Below are 24,757 nucleotides of genomic sequence, written 5' to 3'. Positions count from 1 at the left end.
TATTGTGTAGAGCACTGGACTCAGCACACAGCCCTGCGGGGTGTATCTGTGTTTAGTGTGGGAGTAATGGAGGTGTGTTTGCTGAGAGCCGGTCAAACAAATCACTACATGGGCGTCAAGTTGCTGTGTCACATAGTAATGAACACATTGGGACTGGAAGAAAAGATTGTGCTGCAGTATTTTCTGTGGCAAGGACACTAGGCCTTTGTAAACCACATGCAGGAGAGGAAAAAACAAAAGAAGGAAAATCCAAAAAGCATAACACTGTATGAGTGGTTTAATCTGACCACAGTTTGGAATGCCTCTGCAAATGATCTGAATACTTAAACATGTGGAAACATGTCTGAGTATGATCTTTACTGTTATACATAGTACAATAAAGTTTGGTTTGGCTTTCTCTTCATCCTAAAAGATGAAAATAAGCAGATTAAGAAGCTTAAGCAGCATCATTGTAAATGACCAGGTCATATTGTTTGTGTGTGTATTGAAGTGTATTCTGAGGCAAATGAGTTTGCTCTTTCTTTTTACTGCAGCAAACATAACGCCATCTTTTAGGTTCAGTTGCACTTAATGTGACATTAAAACAAATTCTGCATATAGTTATATAGTTAAAAACAGTACTGTGTACTGCTGAGAGCTATTCTAATTAAAGAAATTACAGTTGCTGCCCCCTTTTTGGAAGCAAACTATAAAAAAAATGAAGGATGCTTTAAGACTTTTGCAGCGTATCGAACACTGTACTTTTATATTTAGCTAGTTTAGTATTTATTTGTCTTTTAACTTGTGCTTGTGCGTGCATCTGAAACTGAGACGATATAACTCCTGATCACTTGGACAGAGACAAAGTAGGCAGACTGTTCTCAAATCATTTTATAACGCTGTAAACGAATGCCACAGAGCCACAAACACAAACAGCTTCGAGCCACTGAGATGTCATTGTCTGATTGTGCCATAAATGATTTGTCACAGAAAAGCAAAACAAACAGCAAACGTGCCTGTCACAAACCCACGACCAGCACGATCGAATACAATATCAAACTGTCGTCTGGGGCGCTCCGGCTCACATCTCACTCAGCATTACATTCAACACTGTGCTCTGCCAACAAACACATCATCATCATCCCATGATGTGTCTCGGATAGAATAATTAGAGCCGGGATGGATTCTACTGCAGGGAGCAGCAAAGAAATAAAAAAGGAGACAAGTCTAATCGTGGGAATAGTAGTTTGGGACGCTGGGTCCTAAACTGTTCTTATTCAAGGCACAACTTGCTGGCCTGTATTATATACACTAAATGCAAATGTTTAATTGCATTTTTGCACTTTTTTGCAATTCCTAAGAATACTGGACTCTAATTCACACTTGCATTGATAATTTTATTTGACTTCGACTTGGTATACCCCTCAGGTACGCTCCTGTAGTGATGAAGTCCTCCCTCTCTTTGTGCCATGATGCCAGCTGATAACTAATACCTCAAAGCTTGGCTTCATATTTCACCAGACACAACAAAATAAGTCTGCATTTTTTTTTCTGAAAAACAACACTGTCACAGTGACATATCTTATAACCTGAATAGACCCTGTAAGCATTTTATCACATTAACCATATACACTGCTACTTTTTTATCCAGTTCAGCTTATTATTTCTGGCATGTGAAGAGGCCAAAAGAGAGCGAGCGAAAGAAAAAAAAACCTTTCAAGTGTCTCTTCCTTGCTCCTGTTCCATATTTTTCCATGATCAAAATGATCGCTCCCAGTCCTTTCCTCTGGCACACAGCAGTACAATGAGGTATGAACAGTTGTATATATCTCTTTTTTTCTTCTTTTTTTTGGTCTCTGTTTTATGATTTATCGTCATGTGTTTCACACTTCTTTTTTGTATAGTGAGCTTTGTTCTCCATCAAAAGCTATATTATCGTTACAACATTGACACTTTTACATATGGCAGATGTATACATTGCACGATTAACCTTAGCTGGAGGTCTGATAGATGCTGACATCAGGATGCGAGTGTTTTTTTTCTTATTTTTATTGACTCTAGCTTAACAAATGATACAGCTAAAGCAACTGTGGAGAGCACAAATCAGGTTCATTCACTTTCAGTTCCAACTGGACGATGGATTTGGCAACACTTTATCTTTTAAACAAGTTCAGAAATATTTTCACTGAGACGGTAACCTGGTTATTCACATTTCAGAGGTGTTATAAGGGACTGTACGTAAATTATTAATGAGGGGTGTGAAAGAAAAGATGTTTATATACAAATATAAATAATCCCCTAAAATGTAAATATATATAGAAATGAATAAAATAGTGCACCTGAAACCATACATCTCTGTGTATTTGTTATGTGGTATTTGTGGCCAAAGTATTAACTGTACTGATTACCTTCTGAGTCAAGAGCAAGGCCCATGTATAGCAAGGAATTCAATGACTTTTTCCACACCAATTATTTATGTACCTTGTCAAAGAAAATCTTTCATTGTACCAGCTTTTAGCAAAACTATTAAAATATGGTGTCAGCACCAAATGGGCAGTACAAGAGTGAAGAGAGGACAGAGTGAAGTTAGCTCTAAGCTAGTTAGCTAATCTTTGGGCCCAACATTAGTTGTAAAATTGACATTAGCTCAAATTGACTATAGTTTTTTTTTTTTTTTTTAAATCACCTACATCTATCAAATTAGCCCAACACCAAATTGCTGATAACTCAAATATGACCAGCAAATAAAAATATTATCATGAGTAAACCTCGGAACAGCAAGATTACAACATCATCAGTTAGCTAGCTAATTAGTGGTTATTACTTAGAATAATATTCAAGAGAGTTTGTCAGAGCAAAGATTAGTTTATCATTTATGTATTAAAAATAATTTAAGAATTGCAGGACGTTGCGGGCTGTCACTGGGTGAAATTATTTGCAAAGAAGGGACTGCGCTAAAAAGGTTTGTGTGACACTCTTCACAGTTTCACTACAGCTTAGCAAATAGTTAGCAAGTGGTTACAGACTGCTAGCAACCACCAAAGCAATCCTGAGGAGGTTTTCGCTGCAGCGTCGTAAACCCTTAGATGACCAGTTTCACCTGGTGACAGCAAGCAACTTCCTGCTACCACTCTCCAACTGGTTGGGAAGAGATTTTTCTCCTGCTGCTGGTGATTACCACAGGATCACAGACTAGTGTAGGCAAGCCTAACTGAGCCTTTAGGAACTGACTTCACAGCAACTGCCAGCAAACTTCAGCAACTGTTGAGAGAAAATACATTTTTTCCGAACAACTTGTGATTGTCAGGCAGTCACTAACTGGTCTCTAAGCCTGTGTGACTGGGACAGTGGTATATTACGTTTTAGCATATGAGAGGTTGCAGTAGTGACAAAATAAAAAAAGGTCAGAAGTAAGAAAAACGTAAGATTCAAAACCTTAAAAAAAAAAAAGTATGAATCCAAAACACTGACTAGCTTATCACACTAAACGTATATTTTTGAATAATGCAATTCATTCATTCTTATACAGCAGTGTGTATTACAGTGCAAGCAGTACAGCTGCTAGATACAGCCAACTATGGTGCCAAAATGCAATCGCCTGTTCCAAGAAGTTTCAATCGTATTTATTAATATGGCTTCTTTTTCAGTTGGCTAAACTGAAGATGAGCTGAACCCTGACCCATGGGTGATGTCTGAGCACTAGCTACCACTGCACCAATGATGGTCTGAAAGTGCATATACAGCCATATTCTCACAGTAAAGCATCAACACAGATAGACATTCACTTACCAAGAAAAATCAGATGCAAATAAAGACAAAAGTATCATTAAAAAAACAAAAATTAAAAAATTCCTCTATACCCAAAACATTCACTTCATCCCTTCCTTTAAATCACTCAAACGTTTTCAGTCATCACACAGTTCTTTCATAAACATACTAGTTTTTTCTTAAAACGACTCATCAGTAGCAGTCTGTCACAGGACGTGGCTCATGTCCACCTCCAAAGCTCAACGGCCGAAGAAAAAGCAGAACGACGAACACTTGGTGCACAACAAAAGCAACATCGACAACATCGAAAGCAACATGAGTGTGGGACTTCACATCGTGTCTTTAATTATACAATTTCAGTATTTTACATTCCACGTGTGGACATATTCCTGCAGGGATTGTCGTCTTTCTCCACCAGAGAGTGCTAGCATGAGCCGTAGCAGGTTTCTGGGAGAGGGTGTGGGAAAGGAAGGAGAGGCATATGGAAGAAACACCCGGGGGGGTTGGAGTTGGAAGGATGTGGAAAGGTGGATGCAAGGATGAGAGCAATGATGTTGGCTTACGGATGTTTTCCCTGGGTAAGTAATAAAAACAGTAGTATTTGTTAGCTTTGTGCCAGGCTGCAGCTGCAGAGCTTAGCATCAAGTTCACATTTGAGTTTATTGTAAACGTAATATAACCCTTCCTTTGATCTCAGAGGCAGACAGAGAAAGCAAACTGTGGTGATGGTGTGGAAAACATGGAGACTGTTATTCTACAGCTTGACTGGGATGTTGGGACATGAAGTGGATGGAGGTAGCCTACCTCTGAGTGGCCTCAATTATGTCAAACAATACTACACTGCCACAAGAACACGTGTTTTTGACTCTATGGCTCACACAGGTGAAGGAATTTTCCATTCTGCCTCGCCTGCATAAGTGCACCAACTACTCGAGCCATGTCCAAGCAGACAGAACAAATCAGTTCTTTTATTCTGATTTCTTAATGTAAAATGATTTTTTGGTTTTTTGTCTTGTCACTGAAGCACTGCTTGGAGATTATGAAGCCAAAAAAAAATAGAAAAGACACTCCATGCTATTAGTAACAGAGCTGTCATGCAGAAAACATGCATGGCTACTTCGTCACTATGACGATCAAAACAACAAATGAAGGTACGGTCCTGTGCAGCTACTTCTCATTAGAGTTTAAAAACCCAACCACTGAGATCAGACTTAAAGAGCTACCTGGACATGTCTGCTATGTGATGATGACTGTGGAAGGTGAGAAGGATGATTGCTGTCTCTCCACTATGCTGGTGCAGCTGATCACGGCTGAAGGCAGTGTGCTCTGTGGTGCTGGTGTGCTGTGTTTTTTTTTTCTCTTTTTAAAGGAGAGGAAGAGGATTTCCCCAGTGATCATTTGGCTGAGAAGGAGAGAGAGGGTGAGAGAAAGAGAGAGACAGAGAGGCCATGCTGCCAGCTCCAATCTAAATCACGAAGTTGACCTCAGTCTCAAACTCGGGGGGGGGGGGGGATTCACCAAGAGGTTTGCAAAAAGCAAGTCAGCCATGAGTTGATGATCTCCACAAGGCATCTATAAAAATTATATGTATGCATCCACACAGGAAGTGCATCACTTTGAAGCTGAACGTTGGTGATTAGCAGATGTTACCGATGGCCAACTAATATGGTAACCTTTGAATGTATTTACTGCAAATCATATGTCAATTACATTACCCTGTTATGCTTATTTAAAGCTCTGTTTCTTTATTACTTTAGCTGGTTTAAAAAACGTCCTTTGCTCGGTGTAACACTTTAGTTCATCAACTGCCTGAAACAAGCGATTCTACGCTCTCCTTCCCTCCTGATAAACAACTTGCTGTTTTTCTGGGATGAGCGACTTCTGACTCGCAGGATTACATACACGTACATACACTCAACTCATATTTGAAACTTCTCTGTTTAAACACAGTGACAGAATATAAGAAAACGCACATCAGGTCCAAAGTCTAACCCCAAGTCCAACGTATTAAAAACAACTGTATTAACATTACAGACATTGATACTTGTGCTACGTGAGCGGTCAGGCAGATTCACGATCTGATTGGAACTGGCAGCACAAACTCACCCACTGAAAGCTCGAATGCCACATACAATAACTGTATTGTGTTTGTGTATAAATATTTGCTCCTATATTGTGTATATTTGTACTACCAACCTCTGTGAGGCACATTTACATGTGTGAATTAGAAAGCCAGCAGTACCCTGTTTGAGCCTTAGCCCGGTTGCAGCGTGGCTTTCATTCACAGTGATAGTGAGTGCAGTACAAACACAGCAGGTCTGGAGACGGCCGCTCTGAACTTGTACAGCTCAATCATCCTATTGCCGTGTGTGTGTGTATGTGTGTGTGCAACTGTATCCCTGTATAAGCACGTTCTATTTAAATACCCTGCAACATAGATTGGTAACACTGAGAGTGGCAGCGCCGCGTCACAGTCCTTGTTGGTTATATAAGATAATCAGGGAGGATATTGGGAATGCTACAGACTAGTAGGAAAGGGAAAGATTTGAGAGGTCATAGAGGAAAGGAGTTCAGGGCTGCTGAAGAATACAGGCATGGTTTTAGTGCAACAGAAAAAAAACCTGATAATCATTTGTAGAGGATGGCAGTGCGGGATATGGTTGGTGGAGATCGTCTCAGCAATGTTAAATTCATGTTGTAAATTTCTGGGCCAGTCTTCTCCGTTTGTGATGGCGAGGGAAGAATTCAGGGACGTATCGCTCGGTCCGTGTCTGCGTATGTTTGCTGGTGGCCTGAACTGCGTCACACTGCAACGGTCACACACACTCGCCGTTTCCCTCGCTTCGGCCAGGACGAAAAGTCATATCCTCAGGCGGATTCTGCTGACTCAGTTGCTGTTTATTTACCTTCCAGTCACCACCCAGAAGAGTCTCTTGGGCTGACCCGACAGGGCTAAAATTCAACTGGGGTGCCGGTTTCCAGCTGTCACCGTGTCCTGACAGCTTCCTCCAAGTTCAATTGGCACACAGATCCAGATTCACAGATTCATGTCTGCAGTGTTGTCACTTTAGGTTCTTAAATAAAAATGAAAAATGACTCTTGATCCCAAATTTTTTGTGATAAAGTCTGAAAAAAAAAGGGGGGGGAACTGAATTTCAGCTGTTGATCTGTGGCCCATGTAAAAGACACTCAGTGGGTCCATGCTTGCAAGTCCTTTGTGCACTGTGAGTACATATATCTGTATTTTTATATCTCTGTGCATGTTTATGTGTATGCGCTGCAGGTAGAGGGGGAGCTCCTTTTAAATGAGAGGTGAGGTAGAATCTGCCAGTTTCAGGCGGGACTTGAAATGGATACAGACGATGGGGAGAAGCCTGAAAAGGTTTCCACAACCACCACCATGTGCTAGTGCTGAACCTAACACAAATCAGTGGGAAGCTGAGGGCGCGGACCATAGAGCAGGGGGATCCAATGGGATACTCAAACACTGACCCAAAGACACAGGAAGTGTGCACGACTCAGGAGGAGGAAGTGCTGATCACGAAACAACTGAGGTAATACATGTGATAATAACTAAATGGGTGTTTAATATGCATATGAGTATGTGAGGTAAAGACAACAGGAGGTATGTGTTGGAGAGGTATTCCAACTGTGTATAAATATAAGCAGACGTCCTGTGTATGCTATAGTTAGTATAAAAACAACGTCGCAATCAGCTTTTCTCTTCCTGGATGCTTAAGATGCCATGAATAAATCAGAGCTTTCTGAGGAACGGGGCTGGAGCTGGCCATTAGCCTTTCAGCAGCTAATGGCCAGTTCGGGTATAATGGAGGTAAAGGTGATCCAAATCCACTGAATCCAATGAACAAGAAAAAAAAAAGTATTATTTTTATTTTTTATTTTGCTAGATCATGAATGAAAAATACGTTTTAGAGTAAATCTGCTTATAACTCCTTGCTGCTACTGTTGACATGGGAATGATAAAAACAACGTCCTATAACTCCTGAAGAAGCAATAAAGTAATAGTGACTGACATTCTGGGAAACAGGATTTCTTTCTTTGCTTTCTTACTTTGGTGAAAATAACACAATTTCCAAATTTGTCCTTTAAAAAATAAACTACACCCAATAAAAACACTAACCTAGCACAAAACAGGAAATAATAAAACATCTGGCTTTAAACATTCCAACAAACAACAACAACTAAGCTAAACATAAAAAAAATATCATCCACAGCCACCGCCGCGCTATGAATCCTGGGATAGGCTGGGCAACAAAGGATACACCCGACAAATCCTTCAAATCTGGGGAAAAGGAGGACGCATTTGTGGGCTGCCTTTGGAGCAGCCCTCGAATTGGGACAGCCTTCATCGCCTGGCAGTGACGATGCTATGCTAGCATAGCTTAGCATAGCTATGCTAAGCTAAGCAGTCGCTAGTGTTAGCTTCAAATACTGCATAAGAATGGTATCAAACTTTATATTTAAGTCACAGCAAGAAAGAAAGTAAACCTGTTTCCAAGAATATCGAACCATGTCAGTAAACAAAGAGAATTTACTGCACAAAGATGGATATCAAATCCACTAAAGCAAAACACTTAGTGATCACAGAAAGCACCGTGATGTTCATGACATCTTGTAACCTCTGATGCACTACAGTAATTAATACCTATGGGTTCAGTGTCCCAGGCATGGATTAAGCCCAGTTCCACACTTGAAGGAAAATTCAATGAAGATTTCAACTGAAAACAAAGTTTTTAGTGTTTTTTTAGACTGGGTTTAATCCCTGCTCGGGAAACTGAGCCATAACATCTCATGTCTTCAATTATAAGACATATCTGTATATAAATAAGGGCTTCATACAAAGTTTTCTCACTGTAGCTTGCATATGGTTTGACTAAATATTACACGAGTCTGTGTTTTCTAATCAGAAAGGTAATATTGTTTGAGGTAATATTGTAGGGGTGTCTTTTGTGCATGTACACCATGTGCCTGTGTATACATGAGAGAGAGAGGTCAGTACGTGAGGGAGGTAGGTCAACAAAGACTCACGGGGCCTTGGCAGGTTGAGGGCTAGGCTGCGGACAGAGGATGCCTTTGCAGTTAAGGAGATGTGAGGGAAGTGTAGGGATTGAAAGAGAAGCTTGTGATCAGGTCCCAGAGATTAAAACAAAACAAAACAAAAAAAAGCACTTATCTGAGGCGATAGGTGGCTGTGCAGCTAGTAGAAACATAACCAAGCCCCTCAGTTTGCATTAGTCAGGAACAGTACAGCTGTGTATCCATGGGGGTGCAAAAAGAGGCAATGCAATTGTTTGCATATAAATACACTTTTTATGGTGTATGAATGTGTGAATAGCTATGCAAGTATTTACACTGCTTGTAGTTTGTGTGTGTGCCTAATGAGACTGATTGCATTCCTCTGATAATATTGATGTGTGCTTGCTGGTGGTGGATGTTGTAGTTGCTTGACAAATCAAAAAAAAAAAAAAAACACACACAAAGGGGCAACAAAAGAAATTTACAGAGTGTGTTCTCCATGAAGAGAAAAAAAAAAAAAATCCAGTTTTTCGTCCTCGCTTGTCCTTCAGCCAAACTTCCACTCCTCCCAAAGCCACCACAAAAGTGTTCTTTCTGAGGGTGATGCACAGTTACACTTCCTGGTCCTCGAACACCTCCAGGAAGAGCGGGGGAAACAGTTCATTGGGACACTCGACCTTCATGTGAAGGAAACGGCTGGCGTGGCAAGCCCCAATCATGCGCAGGTCTGTCACCTTCATCAGCAGCTTGGGCCAAAAGTGGGGAATGTTGTGCTTGCGGTAGTTTATATAGTGCTCGAACGCCAGAAGGTAAGCCTCTTGGCACTGCTCAATCTTCTCCACGCTGGTCAGCCCTGAACGGTCTGCAGACAATAAAGAACATAGGAACAATTACATGGGAAATGTGCCCTCTGCTGCCTTTTTCCTTTTAAAACAGGAGAAATATTGAAAATTGAAACGCTGCATACGTTTTTCTTGGAGAGGGCATAATAAGTGATGTGACAGTGTGTACTGGAAACAGAATCTCTGAACAAATCATTGTATTTATATATAACTTATATAAATGAAGCTGTTCGTTTATTGAAAGTAGTTCCGCCACAAACGATTATTTTGATAGTTGACTAGTCACCGATTATTTTTGCGATTAGTCGACTAATCAGATCATGCATCCATTGGACATAAAACGTACAGCTTATTGCACCAGCATGCATCTGCTCTTATATAACTATTATTAGCTTACAGCTTGAAGTGTTTAAGGTATGTGCTAACTAAAAATAAAGACATGATAGTTTATTAAACTTTTAATGAAATTTCCAGATTGTCTCGGTGGAGTTTAATAAACTCAGCCGGCTGGTCCTTGCTCCTTAAAATATAGCAAACAGGACACTGGAGTAAATTCTCTACCAAATTCTGTTTAATCAGTTTTCTGTTTGACGTTTATTCAGCTGTGTAAAAACTATAATTTTAATCTCAGCCAAACCGATTTACTCAGGAACAAACAAAACACTGAAAAACGCCAAACAATAACATTTTTAAGTTATCAAAGTGACTTATATATCATGTTTAACCTGAGTAGTGAAAGACCGCGGGGGGTCTGAAATGATGTGCAGGGAGCTTGCTGTTCTCGGCTCTAGTGACCTGACCCCGGTCAGCTATAGAGCTGGTGGGTAACAAACGTTTCAGAAAACGTCGGAACACTTTTGCAAGTATATGATGTCTTGATAAGCAGAGCAGATATTTGAAGTTTACACAGCTACATTCTCGCCTGAAAATATCTTAAAAGTTTATTTTGTGACCCAGAAAGAGTAATCAGAGTAATATTAAAATAAATAGCTGCTACCATTGTTGCCAGCTGGAATTGGCTGGGCCGCGCTATGAATTCTGGGATAGGTTGGGCCACGAAGAATACACCCAACCAATCCTTCAAATCTGGGGATAAGGAGGACACATTTGTCGGACACATTTGGAGGAGTCTTTGAATTTGGACATCCTTCGCCACGCCACTGTGACGTAATCGGCCTACAAATACGGCCTCCAAAGGATGCGGCCCCTAAATTTGGGCACAGCTACAATACCGGAGACTGCTTCTTCTTCTTCTTTGGCGTTGAACGGCAGCTGACATCCTTGTACATGCATTGCTGCCATCTTCTGTTTCAGTCTGTTATTAAACTCTTAAATCCTATTACTTATTCCTGCGTCTTTCAGGATCTTGCAAAGCTTCAAACGACGCGTCAACTATTAAATTAGTCGTCAACGATTTTGATAGTAGACAAACCTAACTGAAAGTGGCAAAGTGTGGCAGTTCAAACACTGGAACTGTGTGTTTGCAACCAGAGAATTAGCACCCATCAGCTACAAGGAAAAAAAGCCCAATATTCACAATTTGGAAAAAAGCTGCTGTGTTCAGTATCTTTACCCCTAAAAATATCTCAAATGTACTCAGAAACAAACACACCCTGACAGAATTCCAGCAGCAGCATGTCCATAAATAAGCTGCCTTAGGTCATCCTAGGCCTTGGAGAGATTCCAGGACCTTGAATGACCTGCAGGATCTGTTCTTCTGATCTGCAGTGCTGCACAGTGCTTTGCTTTCCAACTATCAATCATGCCGATACTGTCTGTCCCTCCCTTGTAGTGTTGTTCAGATATTATTCTGTCCATCCTCTGAGTGTATCACTGCACACTAGTTACATCATTTCAACTATGAAACAAAGAATTAAAGTAGAGATTTATGAGAAACTATTATTGCATTTTTTTTTATAGCAGCTGATTTTGTGAATAAGCATCTAATATAATTAATGTTAAGGTTGCATCTGGGTGTCTTTTACTTCACACTTTGAAGAAATCCACCCCAAGTGGGGCTTTGTGGCCCAGCTTCAGAGACAGTGACTGTCTAGGAATTAGGGCTGTGTGGTGATAGGATTAAAAGCAGATTAGACAAGATTATTCCCATTCAGGTTGTTTAGGGAGTGTGGGAATTTAGTTGATGTGTTTTTCCTTTTTCCATCAGTGTGCAAATAAAGCCGGTGTGATCAGCTTTATGTCTGTGGTTAAAGTCCGTCAAACTGTAGGTACCATGGTAGACTTTTAGCATTAGAGCAGAACTAAAACTACAGGGCCAGTCCCATGGTGGGTTTTTTTTCCACTACAAATGATTGAAAAATGGGAAGCAAATAACTTCCTTAGCAAATATCTTTAAATGGCAATGAGCAAGCTCCACCTGCACCAGTGTAAGGACTGACCATGAATGCACTGGAAACTGCAAAGTTGCCTAATTGCCATCGTTCTGGGACACAAAAGAATGTTGTCAGAAAGCTCCTTACAGAGTGGAAGAACAGCAGTCTATTCTTTCCAGCTATCTCCCGTTTAATGACTGAAAACAATTGAAAATGTGATTTCTGTCAGGAGGGCACTCTGCCCTTCTATGTAATTATATAGAGAGACTAAAGGAGAAGCAGCAGCAAGACCCACCACAGAACATAACAGGTATTTCTGACAGTCAACTGCATTATTTACAGTGCATGCAGAAAGTAAGTATTCCTGTTACTTGTTCCACATTTTGTCATGTTATGTACACCCTGTTTTCCCTGATCATCTGTTACCTGTGGTAAACTCAGTTGATTAAACATGATCTGAAAAGATCACAAACCAAGCCATGAAGTCCAAGGAATTGTCTGAGACAAGATCGTATTGAGGCACAGATTTAGGGAAGGGTACAGAAAAATTTCAGAAGCATTGAAAGTCCCAATGAGCAAAGTGGCCTCGTCATCCATAAATAGAAGAAGTTTGGAACCACCAGGACTCTCCCTAGAGCTGGCCATCCGGCCAATCTGAGCGATCAGGGTAGAAGGGCCTTAGAGGTGACCAAGAACCCAATGGTCGTTCAGCGTGACCACAGAGCTCCAGGATCGCTCTGTGGAGAGAAGAGGACCTTTCAGAAGGCCAACCATTTCTGCAGCACTCCATCAATAAGGCCTGTTTGGTAGAGTGGCCAGATGGAAGCCACTCCTCAGTGAAAGGCACATGACAGCCCGCCTGGAGGTTGACAAAAGACACCTCCAAGACAACGGGAAAATGCTCTCGTCTAATGAAATACAGATTGAACTGTTTGGCCTGAATGCCAAGCATTGTGTTCGAGGAAACCCGGCGCTGCTCATCACCAATACCATCCCCACAGTGAAGCATGGTGGTGGAAGCATCATGCTGTTGGGATGTTTTTGGCAGCAGGCAGAAAAAGATAAATGCAGCAATATACAGATACATCCTCGATGATAACCTGCTTCAGAGTCTCTGAACCTCAGACTTTCAACAGGACAATGACCCTGAGCACAAAGCTTAGATAACAAAGGGGGGCTTTGGGACTACTATGTGAATGTCCTTGAGTGGCCCAGTCAGAGTACAGACTTGAAGCTGACTGAAGATCTGTGGAGGGATCTGCAAATAGCTGTGCAGTGATGCTCCCCATTTAATCTGATGGAGTTAGAGACGCTCTGCAAAAGAAAATGGAAGAAAATGCCCCAAAATGTGCTTAAACAAAGGCTGTGAATACTTATGTACACATTTTAGCTTTTTGTTTTTAATAATTTGCAAAATTAATCTGTAAAAAAGATAAAATGTGGAACATTTGAAGCACTGAATAATTTACACTAAAACTGTACAAGCAATACAAAAGAGCCAGGTGGAGTGGGGTTGCAAAGTGGCATGCAGAAGCATACAGCAACTATAATCAGATTGAAACATCCTGAGGTTGACTTCGTAGACGGTCAGAACCACTACACCTGAGATTTAACATCAAGTAATGTTATTAATGTTTTTTTAAACCTACCAAACCATAAAATTTAAAAAAAAGACTTGATAGAAGACAAATCAATCCTGCTATTACAGGCTGATTTGTACTCAGTGAGTGGAGCAATTTGATTGTGTGATGTAGCAACAGTGACTTTGTTTCCAACATAGTGTCGCATTAATGTGAAAAAAATCATCGTTGTTTTGTTTTGAAACATGTTTCAGGGAAAAATTATTTTTGTGGTCTTTCATAAGACCACAAAAGATAAAAAATCCTCACTTGTTGGTTCATATATGAAAATATTTTTAGTGTAAAGATTGTGGTGGGAATACAACCTGAAATCTAACAAAACCAGTGTTGAATGACAAACATCACATCTTTTCTCTTAAACAGTTTTTAGACGATGGTAACAATATTCGTTTTTCACCTGAGCTCATGAGCAGCACCGCCTGCATCAGCGCCACCTCCGAGTCATCCAGATTAAATTGTGCTAGACTCTTGCCCAGATCAAAGATGGCGTCCGACACCACGCCCAGCCCGCCGTTCTTCAGCTGCTCGCGTTTCACAGCCATCTCGCCGTTTAGAGTAAGAGTCTCGCTGTCGGGATCGTAGCGCACAGCAGCACGCAGCGACATGATCTCCATGCAGCAGCCTTTCAGCAGGATGATCTGGTCCTCACAAGGCAGCTGGGAAACAAGATTTGAGCTTGTCAGGAAATGAGACAATGCTGAACTTCAATCAGAAAAGTCTGCCCTGGAAGTCAACAGTTGTGTTTGTTTTCTAAACTAGTGAGACATTGATGATATAATAGTAACTAAAAGCTAGCCAGCAACATTAAGCAATTTGTTACAAAAATAAAGTTACACCAACTGCAGTGATCTTTTCAGTTTTTATTTACATTGACACAGTGTCCCGACTCTTTCACAATAACAAACAGAAACACACAGTGAAATGGATTAGGACTGCTTTTCCTCCACCCCATCATAAGAGGGAAAGGGTTATAATATTCTATTCACAACAAGTCCTTTGCCAGGCTTTATGTAACCAGGAAGCCCCTACAATATACATGATGAGTGCACTCAGTTAGGTGGGAAGACATGCGATGGCACTTGCTCACAGATCGTTTGCACAGAGAGCAAAGCAATATCAGTAAGTGGTGAGTCACCACTTAATACAGAGAGAGAGGGAGACAGCGGTGGGGGTGTGGGGTGGATTAGTCAGTGTAATCCCAGCTGACAAGCAGCAGGACAAAAGCTTCAGATGGAGGAAGTTCCCAATCAAAAGACCCAGCTTAGGTTAACGAGCTTGTTAGTGTTTTAACGGAGCGCTACGCTCACAGTCTGCCTTTAAACATTACTACAGTGAAACCAGAGTATGCACACGTGTAGTTTAGATAACAATCTTATATGTTAAATCATTTATAGCTGTCTAAATTCAAAGTGGAAATCAGAATTTAAAGAAATGACAATAAAGAAACTCACAGTGTTAATTTCAGTAAAAGTGGAAGCTCGAGAGAGCGACACATTTTTAAAGCCGCTGGATTGAATTGTTCTTGTCTTTGAAGTAGACGGGCTATATTTAGGTACTGTGTGAGCTGACATTTTGGGGAAAGACATAAAAGACTGAAATGGGGGTTTGGAAACCTTTCCTGGGGCACCGAGTAAGAAATCAGACTGCTGCTGATGTTTCTCTTAAAACTTGTCTCTCACTGAATGCAGCATAAACTTAAACAATACTATTGCAGATTTTTAGAAGCCTCTTCAATTAAATGTTGCACATTATTTACTGAGGTTCTTTAATCTGTACTGCTAACTGATCTTGTTACCTGACTTTCATGTTAAGAGTAATTTCTGTTGATGACAGCTGGGGTCACCCATAAGTTCATGATATCCAAGCCAGAAGGCAACACACTGGGTCAGCTGAAGGAAAGTTAAGTTGAAGGGTTGCCATTGTGACACACTGGAGGAGATCCAGCATATAACGCAAAGGCACAACTGCAAGGGACAGAACGGGACTTCCAGGCAGTGATCTAGAAATAGCAGCAGAACTGGAAGCAGTCCAGAGCTGCACGAGAACATGACCTGCACGGTAAAATGATTTTGATGGCAGGCAACAGTTTGATGGCACAGGTTGCCTGGTGGGAAGCGACCTGTCGGCAAACAAACACAAACACGTTGTAGTCAATCTGAGCCAGGCTGTGCTGATGACTGCAACTAGTCTGCATCTCTTTTCAATAAGAGATTTGACTCAGCTGGTTGTATTCTGCTTATATTCCTACATAAAAGCAATACTGATAAGAGTCTATGTGATTTACTGTTAAATTGCAGTCTTGCAGCAACTATGTCACAATTTAAAGAGAAATATCTGATTTTTTTCTTTGATGAGGTTCTGTCTGGACTGAAATGTACACCATTAATGTGAAATTTTGTGTAATTTAAACTTTTGTGTATATAAACAGCAACAGTTTTGCGATTATCCCAGCTCTGTCATCACGAACAGATTGCATGCTAACTTAATCCTGTTCAACTGCAAACTGATAGCAGACAAAATCCATCTTACAGCTAATGTTTCATATTAAAGATATCCATATAAAAAGCAGATTTGTTTTATTGTACTATAAATCTAGTCCTGTGTAAGCGGGATGTGAGGAAAAGTCCGAGTCTGTCTGGAGCACACACACAGCAACCAAGACAGAGGATCCTGACTTGTGAAGTTATCACTGAATAAAAGGCGTGAGTGATCGGAAAGTTGGAAAACTGACGTGATGTACAAGCAGAACCAAAGACTGAAGATAAATACAAAACAAAGAGTGATGTAAAGCCCCACGCATACCACATACCTCTGAAAACATGGGCAGTTTCTTGGCAAAGTCGACGACGCGAGTGATGGCAGGGGTCATTATCTTGGTGAACTCGCTGAAGGCTTCCAGATCCACCTTATCTCCGTCTGAAGTGGGCACCATAGGACCCTGGCCAATATCATCAGGCTGGAAAGGAGACATTGTTCAACTATTAAATATCACAAGAAATATCTGCTGAAAGAGACACTTAACGCCCGGCCTGTGGGTTGATTCTCTTTGCAGTCAAAAGCGGCCCCAAAGAGAGGAGGTGTATCAAAGAAGCTCAAGGAAAAATGGAGTCGGTTTAGGAGATTACAGCTTTAGAAGAACACGATGTAATATAAATGTAAATGCAGCATATACAATGTTACGTTATGATGTTACAAAACGGAAACAAATATTTAAAACTGCATGTTTATTTCTGGTCTTTGATGCCAACTGTTCAGCGGTGTGTGCAAGATGCAAATCACATCACAGTCGTTGCATTGTTTTAGTTTAAGCACATGAATGTTCACTCTTTTGTAATATGAGCACAATGCCTAAGAAATTATTTCCAGTTGCTGGCGATCCAAAACGTGAGCTGTGATTTGTGTCCTCCTCCTCATGTATCATGGGGTCTTTACCTTTCAAAATAAAGCGCCCTGAGGCAATGCTACATAAATAAAAGTGAGCTGAATCGAACTGTAACCTTGGCCTGCAGACTGTTAAAAACTTTAAAGCCGTCTTTACCTTCATGGAACTGTTGCCTGGTAACAAACATCTGACCTTTGCATCAAGGTAACTTTGGGAGGTTTAAAGCACGTGCGCCCACACGTTACAGTGATCACATGGGACGCCACAGAGCAAGCTGGCCATGATGAAAAGGAGAGCTCTCAAAACGGCTTCTTTTGAAATGAAAAGAAGTCGCCTGCTTTCATGTTGAAGCTTGATATCTGAAGTGGAACTGACTTTCAAGGCGCTGTTGAATTCCGGAATAACGAGCTACATGAAAGAAGGAAGGAGCTGTTGCGAGGACCAAACAGCAGCCCGATTCAAATGCCCAGATCTGTGTTATGTAATGTTTTTGCAGTTTCTGCTGCGTTTTCATAATCTAAGATGATGCTTTATACTTTTTCCATCTCTGTTGCTGTATAATTTACATTTTTGCTTTCTATAAACTTCATATTTGTTATCTCTAAAGCACCCTTGGGTGTGCAGGCAGCCATTATTGAACCGTTTGGAAGTTTTTTTCCTGCACGGGATCCTTCTCGGTCACATTGGATAGATCTGTGTGTAATAAATACATTTTTGCATGACGCAAAAGAGCGATTGTTGGCAATTAAGGTGCAAACGGCACCTCGGTTTCCTCCACGGGCTGTGTACCACAGCCACAGCTGACACAGACGAACAGCGTGATGTAAAACTCTGCAAAGTTTTACATCACTTTTTACAGCAGTGTCATGTTCAGTTCTCATGTGAAAGATTTCTATTCTAGTTTATGCAACAGTGCTCAGCCTAAAGGCGATGTCCACTCAACTAAAAGCCTACCAGGAATTTGCGCTTCTGTTTCCAGCTGGAGCCCTGAGCGTTGGTGTGCCGGTGGGCTTCGGTCACCATCCTGATCAGCTCCCACTCTGTGGTGTCTGGCTCTGGCCTCGTCTGTAGCATCCGCATCATTTCCTCTTTCTTCCTCTTCTCGCGATTCTCCTCGATCAGACGGCGCTTGGCCACGCGCTTTGAGTCATCCAACACCACTATCAGACAGGGGCAGGAAGGACACAGTAACATGGAATTGTTCTTTTTTCTGTGGGAGATGAGTCTTTATGGAAAGCCTACCAGTTTAGTCAAAAATAGGCACAGTGAACATGCATTATTGGACCTAGAAGCTCTGATATGTTTGTCTACAGCTGAGCTGGAAACCTTTTCAATGCAGTAGCAGCTGTTGATCGTAGGTTTAAACTGAAAGGACTTGGCTAATAGGCTAATTATGCATTACGCCTGGATGACTCTTTCACCGAATGCCTATAATCACAGCTCTCTTCCAACATGAGTACTCTGTGCACATTCAGTGTCAGTAATAATCAATCCCTTCCTGTAAGGACATGGGCTAAATCAGTTTTAGCAAACGTGTTCCAAACATGACAACAAAAGTGGAGAATAATCACAAATAGATGTTACTTCTGTTGCATAACACTTTGTAGTAAAATCCTATATACGCTGCTGTATAAAGGCACAAACAGCTTGCATACAAGGTTGCACAGATGATATCCTGGTTACGCACTCAGTGCTAATAAAAGCACCTACTTTTGTGTACACTGCCATCCTCGTGTTTGCAAGGAGCTCTGGTGACACTGAGTGTGTTTATCAGACGTGACTCAAGTCTCCTCCTCTGCTAATCCACTGCAGTAAATAGCTTACAAATTTAAAGCACTACTGCTGCTAAAGCAAATACTAAAACAAACATAAAGAAGTAAAGATGCTACAAATATTCTGAATGTGTGTGTGAGGTTTTTTTTTAAACATCCTGGGAAAAACAAACCTTTCCCTAGATCCACACAAGCAGATGCACTTGCAAAGATGCTGATGAGCATGTGAGTGTGTTCCCCATTATTCATCGCTCTAACTAGTTAGACTGCAACGTTGTGCAGAAATCTGTGTGAACACCCAGTAACACGTTTTTGCAAATTTTGAAAGGGTGTACTGTTCATCTCAAATTAGAGTCCAGTCCAAAGTTTTTACGCGAGAACAAAAGACTCAGGCTACCCACGCATGCACGGGTTTCACGCTTCAATACTCTTGCCTCTCACTTACTTTGAATGGGGCTGTGGATCCATCGTTCTGTTTTGTTTGTGATGAATATTTCCCTCTCTATCGAGAGAGTGTTTGAGGATAAGGATGACTGATTGTTGTAGTTGTATGCGAACAACGCTAGATGCCGATAGCTAGCTTAGCTCATGCTAATCAAAGCTCCGTTAGCTTGTTTTATGAAGGATTTTTATAGATGCTTTGAAGATTATGCCAGCACAGCTTTAGGCATGGCTACTGCCAAACACTGTAACAATGTGCACTGCTCAAGTGGGCTGAAAAAGATAAAAGCCAACACAAAAGTAGCAAAAACTACTGCTTAGCTTCACTTTACATAAAAATTACACAGTGCATGATTTCTTTCTTCTTCTTCTTCTTCTTCTTTTTTTTTTAAATCAGTCCATCTGGATGCTGAGATTGGTGCGGTGATTTGACAGGTGTCACAAATCAGGGAGCTGGAACTTATCCCTTTCTGCTAGGATTCATATCGCTAATACAAGCCTCTGAACTGGACCTCTTCACCCTGTTTGTGCTCCTGCTGCCTTTTGGAACATTTTAATGGAATTAACTGAACAACAACTTGACTTACTGTGAGGTAACACAGCGAACATTTTGATTTTGATGAGTAAAATTCTAGTATTTTTATCACTTTATTACTCAGCACTGGTTAGCAGCTATCGGCACTTGTACATTTGATGAATGCCCGTAGCTAAGCACACTTGCAGGCATTATCAGATTAACAACTAATCACCTTCTCTTCTAAACAGGATAACTTCTGGCTCTAAAAGTCCAACACGGCAGATAAAACTGAGAAGTTACAATCAACTAGCACCGTAACTGCCAGACACAATCTATTTTACTTTTTTACTTCTATGTGAAATATTTGTTTTTACTAGTTACTAGTTGTAATTTTTTTGTTTTACTTTTCTGTTGTGATTTCTAGTGTGAGTTACTTTCTCTGCACAGCACCTTCAATCTGCCTATGTGTAAGAAGGCTGCTTTTTAAATAAATGAACCTCAGTGAACTAAAAATCATTACCTCTTCTCTAAAAACTATGACAAGCTTAAAAAACAAACAACAAACTCACAGTCCATGGCCATGCCCACAGAGATGCATTTCTTAAAGCGGCACAGCTGGCACTGGTTGCGCGTGATCTTGTCGATGATGCAGCAACCTTCATATTTACAGGAGTAGGATGGATGGAGGTTCTTCTGGATGGTCCGGCGGAAAAAACCCTGAGGTGAAGGAAAGGGGAACAGGTGTCTTCCCGTTAAAAGGGAGTTTTTCCTTCCCACTTTCACCAAAGTACTTGATCATAGGGGGTGAATATGATTGTTGGGTTTTTCTCTGTATGTATTACTGTAGGGTCTACCTTACAGCATAAAGCGCCTTAAGGTGACTGTTGCTGTTATTGGGGCTGTATAAATAAAAATGAATTGAACTGTTGTCAAAATTAAATCCACCAATTAAATGTTCTTGTGTTCTGATTACAATAAAACAAGCTCATTAAATGAGTCACATCACAAGGCATGTTGGTGACTGTGAGCCAAGATCCTGCTTGCCAAAAATCGTGAAGTAATGAACTGATGGCATGACTGAACACCTCTCGCAAGCTTTACACGAGACGGTTCGATTGGAATAACACAGCAGACGTGGTTTACAAAGACCTGGTTTGAACCAAAAGTGGAAAGTGGAGCGAGGTAGGAAATGTTACTCTGTTATTTGAAAGTTAAGTGAGTACGAAACAAGTGTTTCTGCCTGAGGAAACACATTTAAATTTAAATGTTGCTTCCCTGTGAGTGTTATATTGAGAATAACTGCAGCCAGTTTTAGGGGCTGCTGTCAGGCTGCCAGTCCTTAGATACTAGATCGGTTCTCAGCACCTTTGTGCCAGCCATCAAGGAGTCTGCTGGCAACTCACTAATGCACAGTATGGCACATATGACTGTATTTGACACAGGAGATTGATGCTTCCTTTAGTGATTTTTTTCCCTGAATATCAAACTGCTAAATAGCTGGATTCTAAACATCATAAAAGGCTGTTTATTTTTTCTGTAGCCCAAAAATCAAAAGGGACAAATAAAGACGCTATCAGACGTGTCAGACATGAGGCCCGATCACAGAATGGAAGGAACCAATCTTCTCCACTGTTTGGCTGTGCTGTGTAAAATTGCAGTGCACAGGGGGATGGGACTTTTTACTCTTGTTTTGTGCTGAGAAACTCATTTTTTTAAAGAACATCTAGAGTATTTAAGGTGGAACTGTTCATTTCCTGTGCATGAATCCTCAGTTTTACAGCCTTCTTACTATCAAAGAGCCGGCTGCTTTGAGTGAATGTGAAACTGCACTTATTTTTCTAAACACATGTCAGATTGCTCATCTGCTCATGTGGAAAGGGTTTATAAATATGAGCATTTTCAAATACCACTTGTTTACATTAGAAGAAAACTTGGCGTAGCTTATGAGGCAGTGGTGTTACTGGTCCATTCTACTTCACATCAAACTCAACTTTAATTGGTTTTATGAACTGAGACCAGTCTGACAGCACTGATGTGAACTGTAGTGACAGATTTTCAGTCAAACCCACCTACTGCGTATATTAGGACACCAAATGTGTTTTCATCTTGGGCTGCAATCAGTCCGAAACAAAGTCGTCATTCTTACTCATGCTTGGAGTACAACAACTGTGGTACCAAACAGACTAAATAAAGAATAAAGTGATTTCCTTTAAATAGTAAAAACTGAATATTTTTAAACCAGTCATGCTGCTCAGTCACATGAGGATCGTTAACAACCTAAATTGTGTAGGATGGATTGTGGCATGATCAGAAAGCAACAAAGAGGCTATTGCTACTGAAATTGCATGAATGCTTGTTAGCAGCTAACATGGTTCAATGGTTGCATAATACTCAAATTATAGCAACACCGCAGGGGCGTTTGGGAGCTATGTAGCTGCTGTATGTTATCCTGAGGAAAAGCTCCTCTCCACTGCAGAGCATCTATTCGGCTCTCTGACTCGGAGCATAAATATTGTAGCTGCACAGAATGAGCTCATCTTCATCTACACAACAAGACAGCTCTGCATCAGTACATTTGAAAGAAATGGTGTAAGATATTACTGAGGTGGATTAATACAAAGCATTAAGAATGAGACAGCCTGAACATACTCAAATCTGAGGTTGGAGAATGAATTTTGATGGTAGCTTTCAACTCAGCTCCTGATTGAACAAAAGACTCCTTAGGGAATTAGCTAACCTCATCAGAATAATTCAGTTAGCTGCGAAAATACATTGAGCTCACAATGGTTCTTTCTTACTGATCCTTCAGTGTTTCCTAAAGAAGTAAATGCAATTTTTATGTATAGAGTGAGGTGGGAGTGGGGGCACATGCAAGTGAAAGGAAACATAATCAGAGGAGTAATCGTAGCTGCCTCGTCAGGGAGCCGACGGACTTTCGTCGTCTTGGGTTAAAGGCTGTAGTACTATTTTCCTCCGCAGCTTCAATTAGCTTGGCGTAGGGACACATGAACAATTTCTCCAACTGCTATAGATTTTGGTTTATGCAGACTCTCATGTTTACCCTACAGAGGCGGCGGGAGCCTATGACGGAGTTGGAGTCTGTCCAAGACAAGAGACGTCCTGGAGAAACAGCTGAATGTCATCACAACAGTGAACAAGTCAGTTGCTGGTAGGACAACAGAAGACATGACGGGCTGGGGCTAGCTGGTTAGCAGTGAAAGAACTTACAAATCACACTGTTCACTATCTGCAAAAGTACTAAAATACAGCACAAATGATACCTGGGCAGCCCACCCAACTTCACGTTTATGTGTTTCGAACACTGAGCTTTTTCACATTTAACTATTCAGCTACCTGTAGCTCTTTGAAATCAGTTTACAAGACAGTTTGCTACTTTTAAGATTAGGCTTAAACCTTTTGATAAAACTTATTGTTATGGCCTGAATCCTACCTTAGTTATGCTCCAACAGGCCAGACTGCTGTGGGCTTTCCATGAAGCACTTTTTTCATTCACGTCTTTTCACTCTCCACATGTTTATACAGTTTGCACTCTGTGTTTAGTCATTAGATCTTATTAATCTCTGGCTTTCTTACTCAGTGTGTCTTTTGTCCTGTCTTTCTGCCCTCCCTGAACCCATTCCTTCTTGAGGATTCTTCCTGTTAAAACAGAGTTTTTCCTTCCCACTCTTGCCAAGTGCTTTCTCATAGGGGGTTGTCTGATTATTGAGGTTTTCTTTCAATTATTTTAGAGTCTTTACCTTACAATATAAACTGCCTTGAGATGACTGTTGTTCTGACTTGGTGCTATATAGATAACATAGAATTGAAGTAACTGCTTTCAGATTTATAAGTTCCTTTGTGGTGATGTTAACTGTCATTTTAGAGCTGGATCAGCCACCTCTACCTCCTGCCAGAGCTGTCAGAGTGTATAATACATGACAAACTAATATCTGCACCATGTTGATATAACAGAGGTGTTATGTACCTTGCAGCCCTCACAGGTGATGCAGCGGTAGTGGTACCCGGTCGCCTTGTCCCCACACACTACACATGGCTCGTCCTTCTCCAGGTAGCTGGGGATGTACCCTGGAACAGAGACGCTAAGAGCTATAGGAGAGGAAGAGGAGGTCGAAAAGGAAGATAGGATGGAATGAGAGATGGGTGAAGGAGTGTGAACAAGGGAGTACAAGCAAGATGAATGGTGAGGCGTGATGACGTAAGGGCAAGAGTGATAAAGGAGGATCAGGATGAATGGGGTCAGAGAGGGAGGAAGAGAAGAAGAGGAGTAGTGACGAGGAGGAGTGGAGAAAGAAAGGAGGGGCGAGGATGAGTGTTATCACAGGGGCCTCAATGAAAGACCTGCATACACGGCCCCTACAGACTGTGATACAAGATGAAACATATACACAGTTGCAAGAATAAGACAGTATACCAATAACATGTGAGTTTTGAAGTCAGAAGCTTAAGCTTCATCTTAGTCACAATTACAGACAACACAACCTGATTATTGCCAAGACTTGCACAGATGAGAGAGAGTTCAGTTCATCAATATTTCTTCTCATCACACAGCAAGCTCCATCTCAAAGGTCAGAATTCCGATTTGATCATTCCAAAACCAAAACCATCCTTTTCAGCCATTCTGATATTTGTTCACTTGTGTGCTTTAGGATCAGAAGCTTCATTCTCCTATAATCTTAAAAGTTTTGACACAATTCTGAATTCCCATATCCCTCAATCACTGCAAGGATCCTGGCCTTGAGGAAATCAACTCTAAGCCACGATGCTACTTCCACCACACTTCACGGTGGGGATGATGTTTTGGTGCAGTACCTTTTCAGTGTCAGGCAAAAGCTCAGCTTTTGTCTCTTTACGTTATGTGTTTTTTCATGAACAAAGACTAAAGCTAAGTGTAGGGATTTCTGCAAACATTTTGCTCCAAACGCTGGGTTCTTTTCCAATCTGCCAGGACTGCATGTTATGTTCTTGGTGTCCTGAACTTTGCTCCATTTGTGGGCAGTTTGCCTACCCATGGACTGATGTACAGCC

At 41.1% G+C, this 24,757-nt stretch overlaps 1 protein-coding gene across 6 annotated transcripts in view; it reads right to left on the bottom strand.

Annotated features, from left to right (window-relative positions):
• Positions 1-855: 855 nt before the first annotated feature.
• LOC134625868 (thyroid hormone receptor alpha) overlaps positions 856-24,757 on the bottom strand; it is a 125,342-nt gene continuing 101,440 nt past the window's right edge. For 4 of the 6 annotated variants that reach the window (XM_063471184.1, XM_063471186.1, XM_063471185.1 and 1 more), the window contains 6 exons: positions 23,697-23,818; positions 20,281-20,428; positions 17,936-18,141; positions 16,409-16,555; positions 13,997-14,255; positions 856-9,646 (listed from right to left, as the gene is read on the bottom strand). In XM_063471184.1, coding sequence (XP_063327254.1) covers positions 9,396-9,646; positions 13,997-14,255; positions 16,409-16,555; positions 17,936-18,141; positions 20,281-20,428; positions 23,697-23,818 — 1,133 coding nt within the window. In that variant the 3' untranslated portion in view covers positions 856-9,395. The remainder of the gene's footprint in view (positions 9,647-13,996; positions 14,256-16,408; positions 16,556-17,935; positions 18,142-20,280; positions 20,429-23,696; positions 23,819-24,757) is intronic. The other 2 variants (XM_063471187.1, XM_063471189.1) reach the window with 1 other exon arrangement.

This window comes from Pelmatolapia mariae, linkage group LG4 (genome assembly GCF_036321145.2).
Source record: "Pelmatolapia mariae isolate MD_Pm_ZW linkage group LG4, Pm_UMD_F_2, whole genome shotgun sequence".
NCBI lineage: Eukaryota > Metazoa > Chordata > Actinopteri > Cichliformes > Cichlidae > Pelmatolapia > Pelmatolapia mariae.
This window is presented reverse-complemented; position numbering and strand designations above follow the sequence as displayed.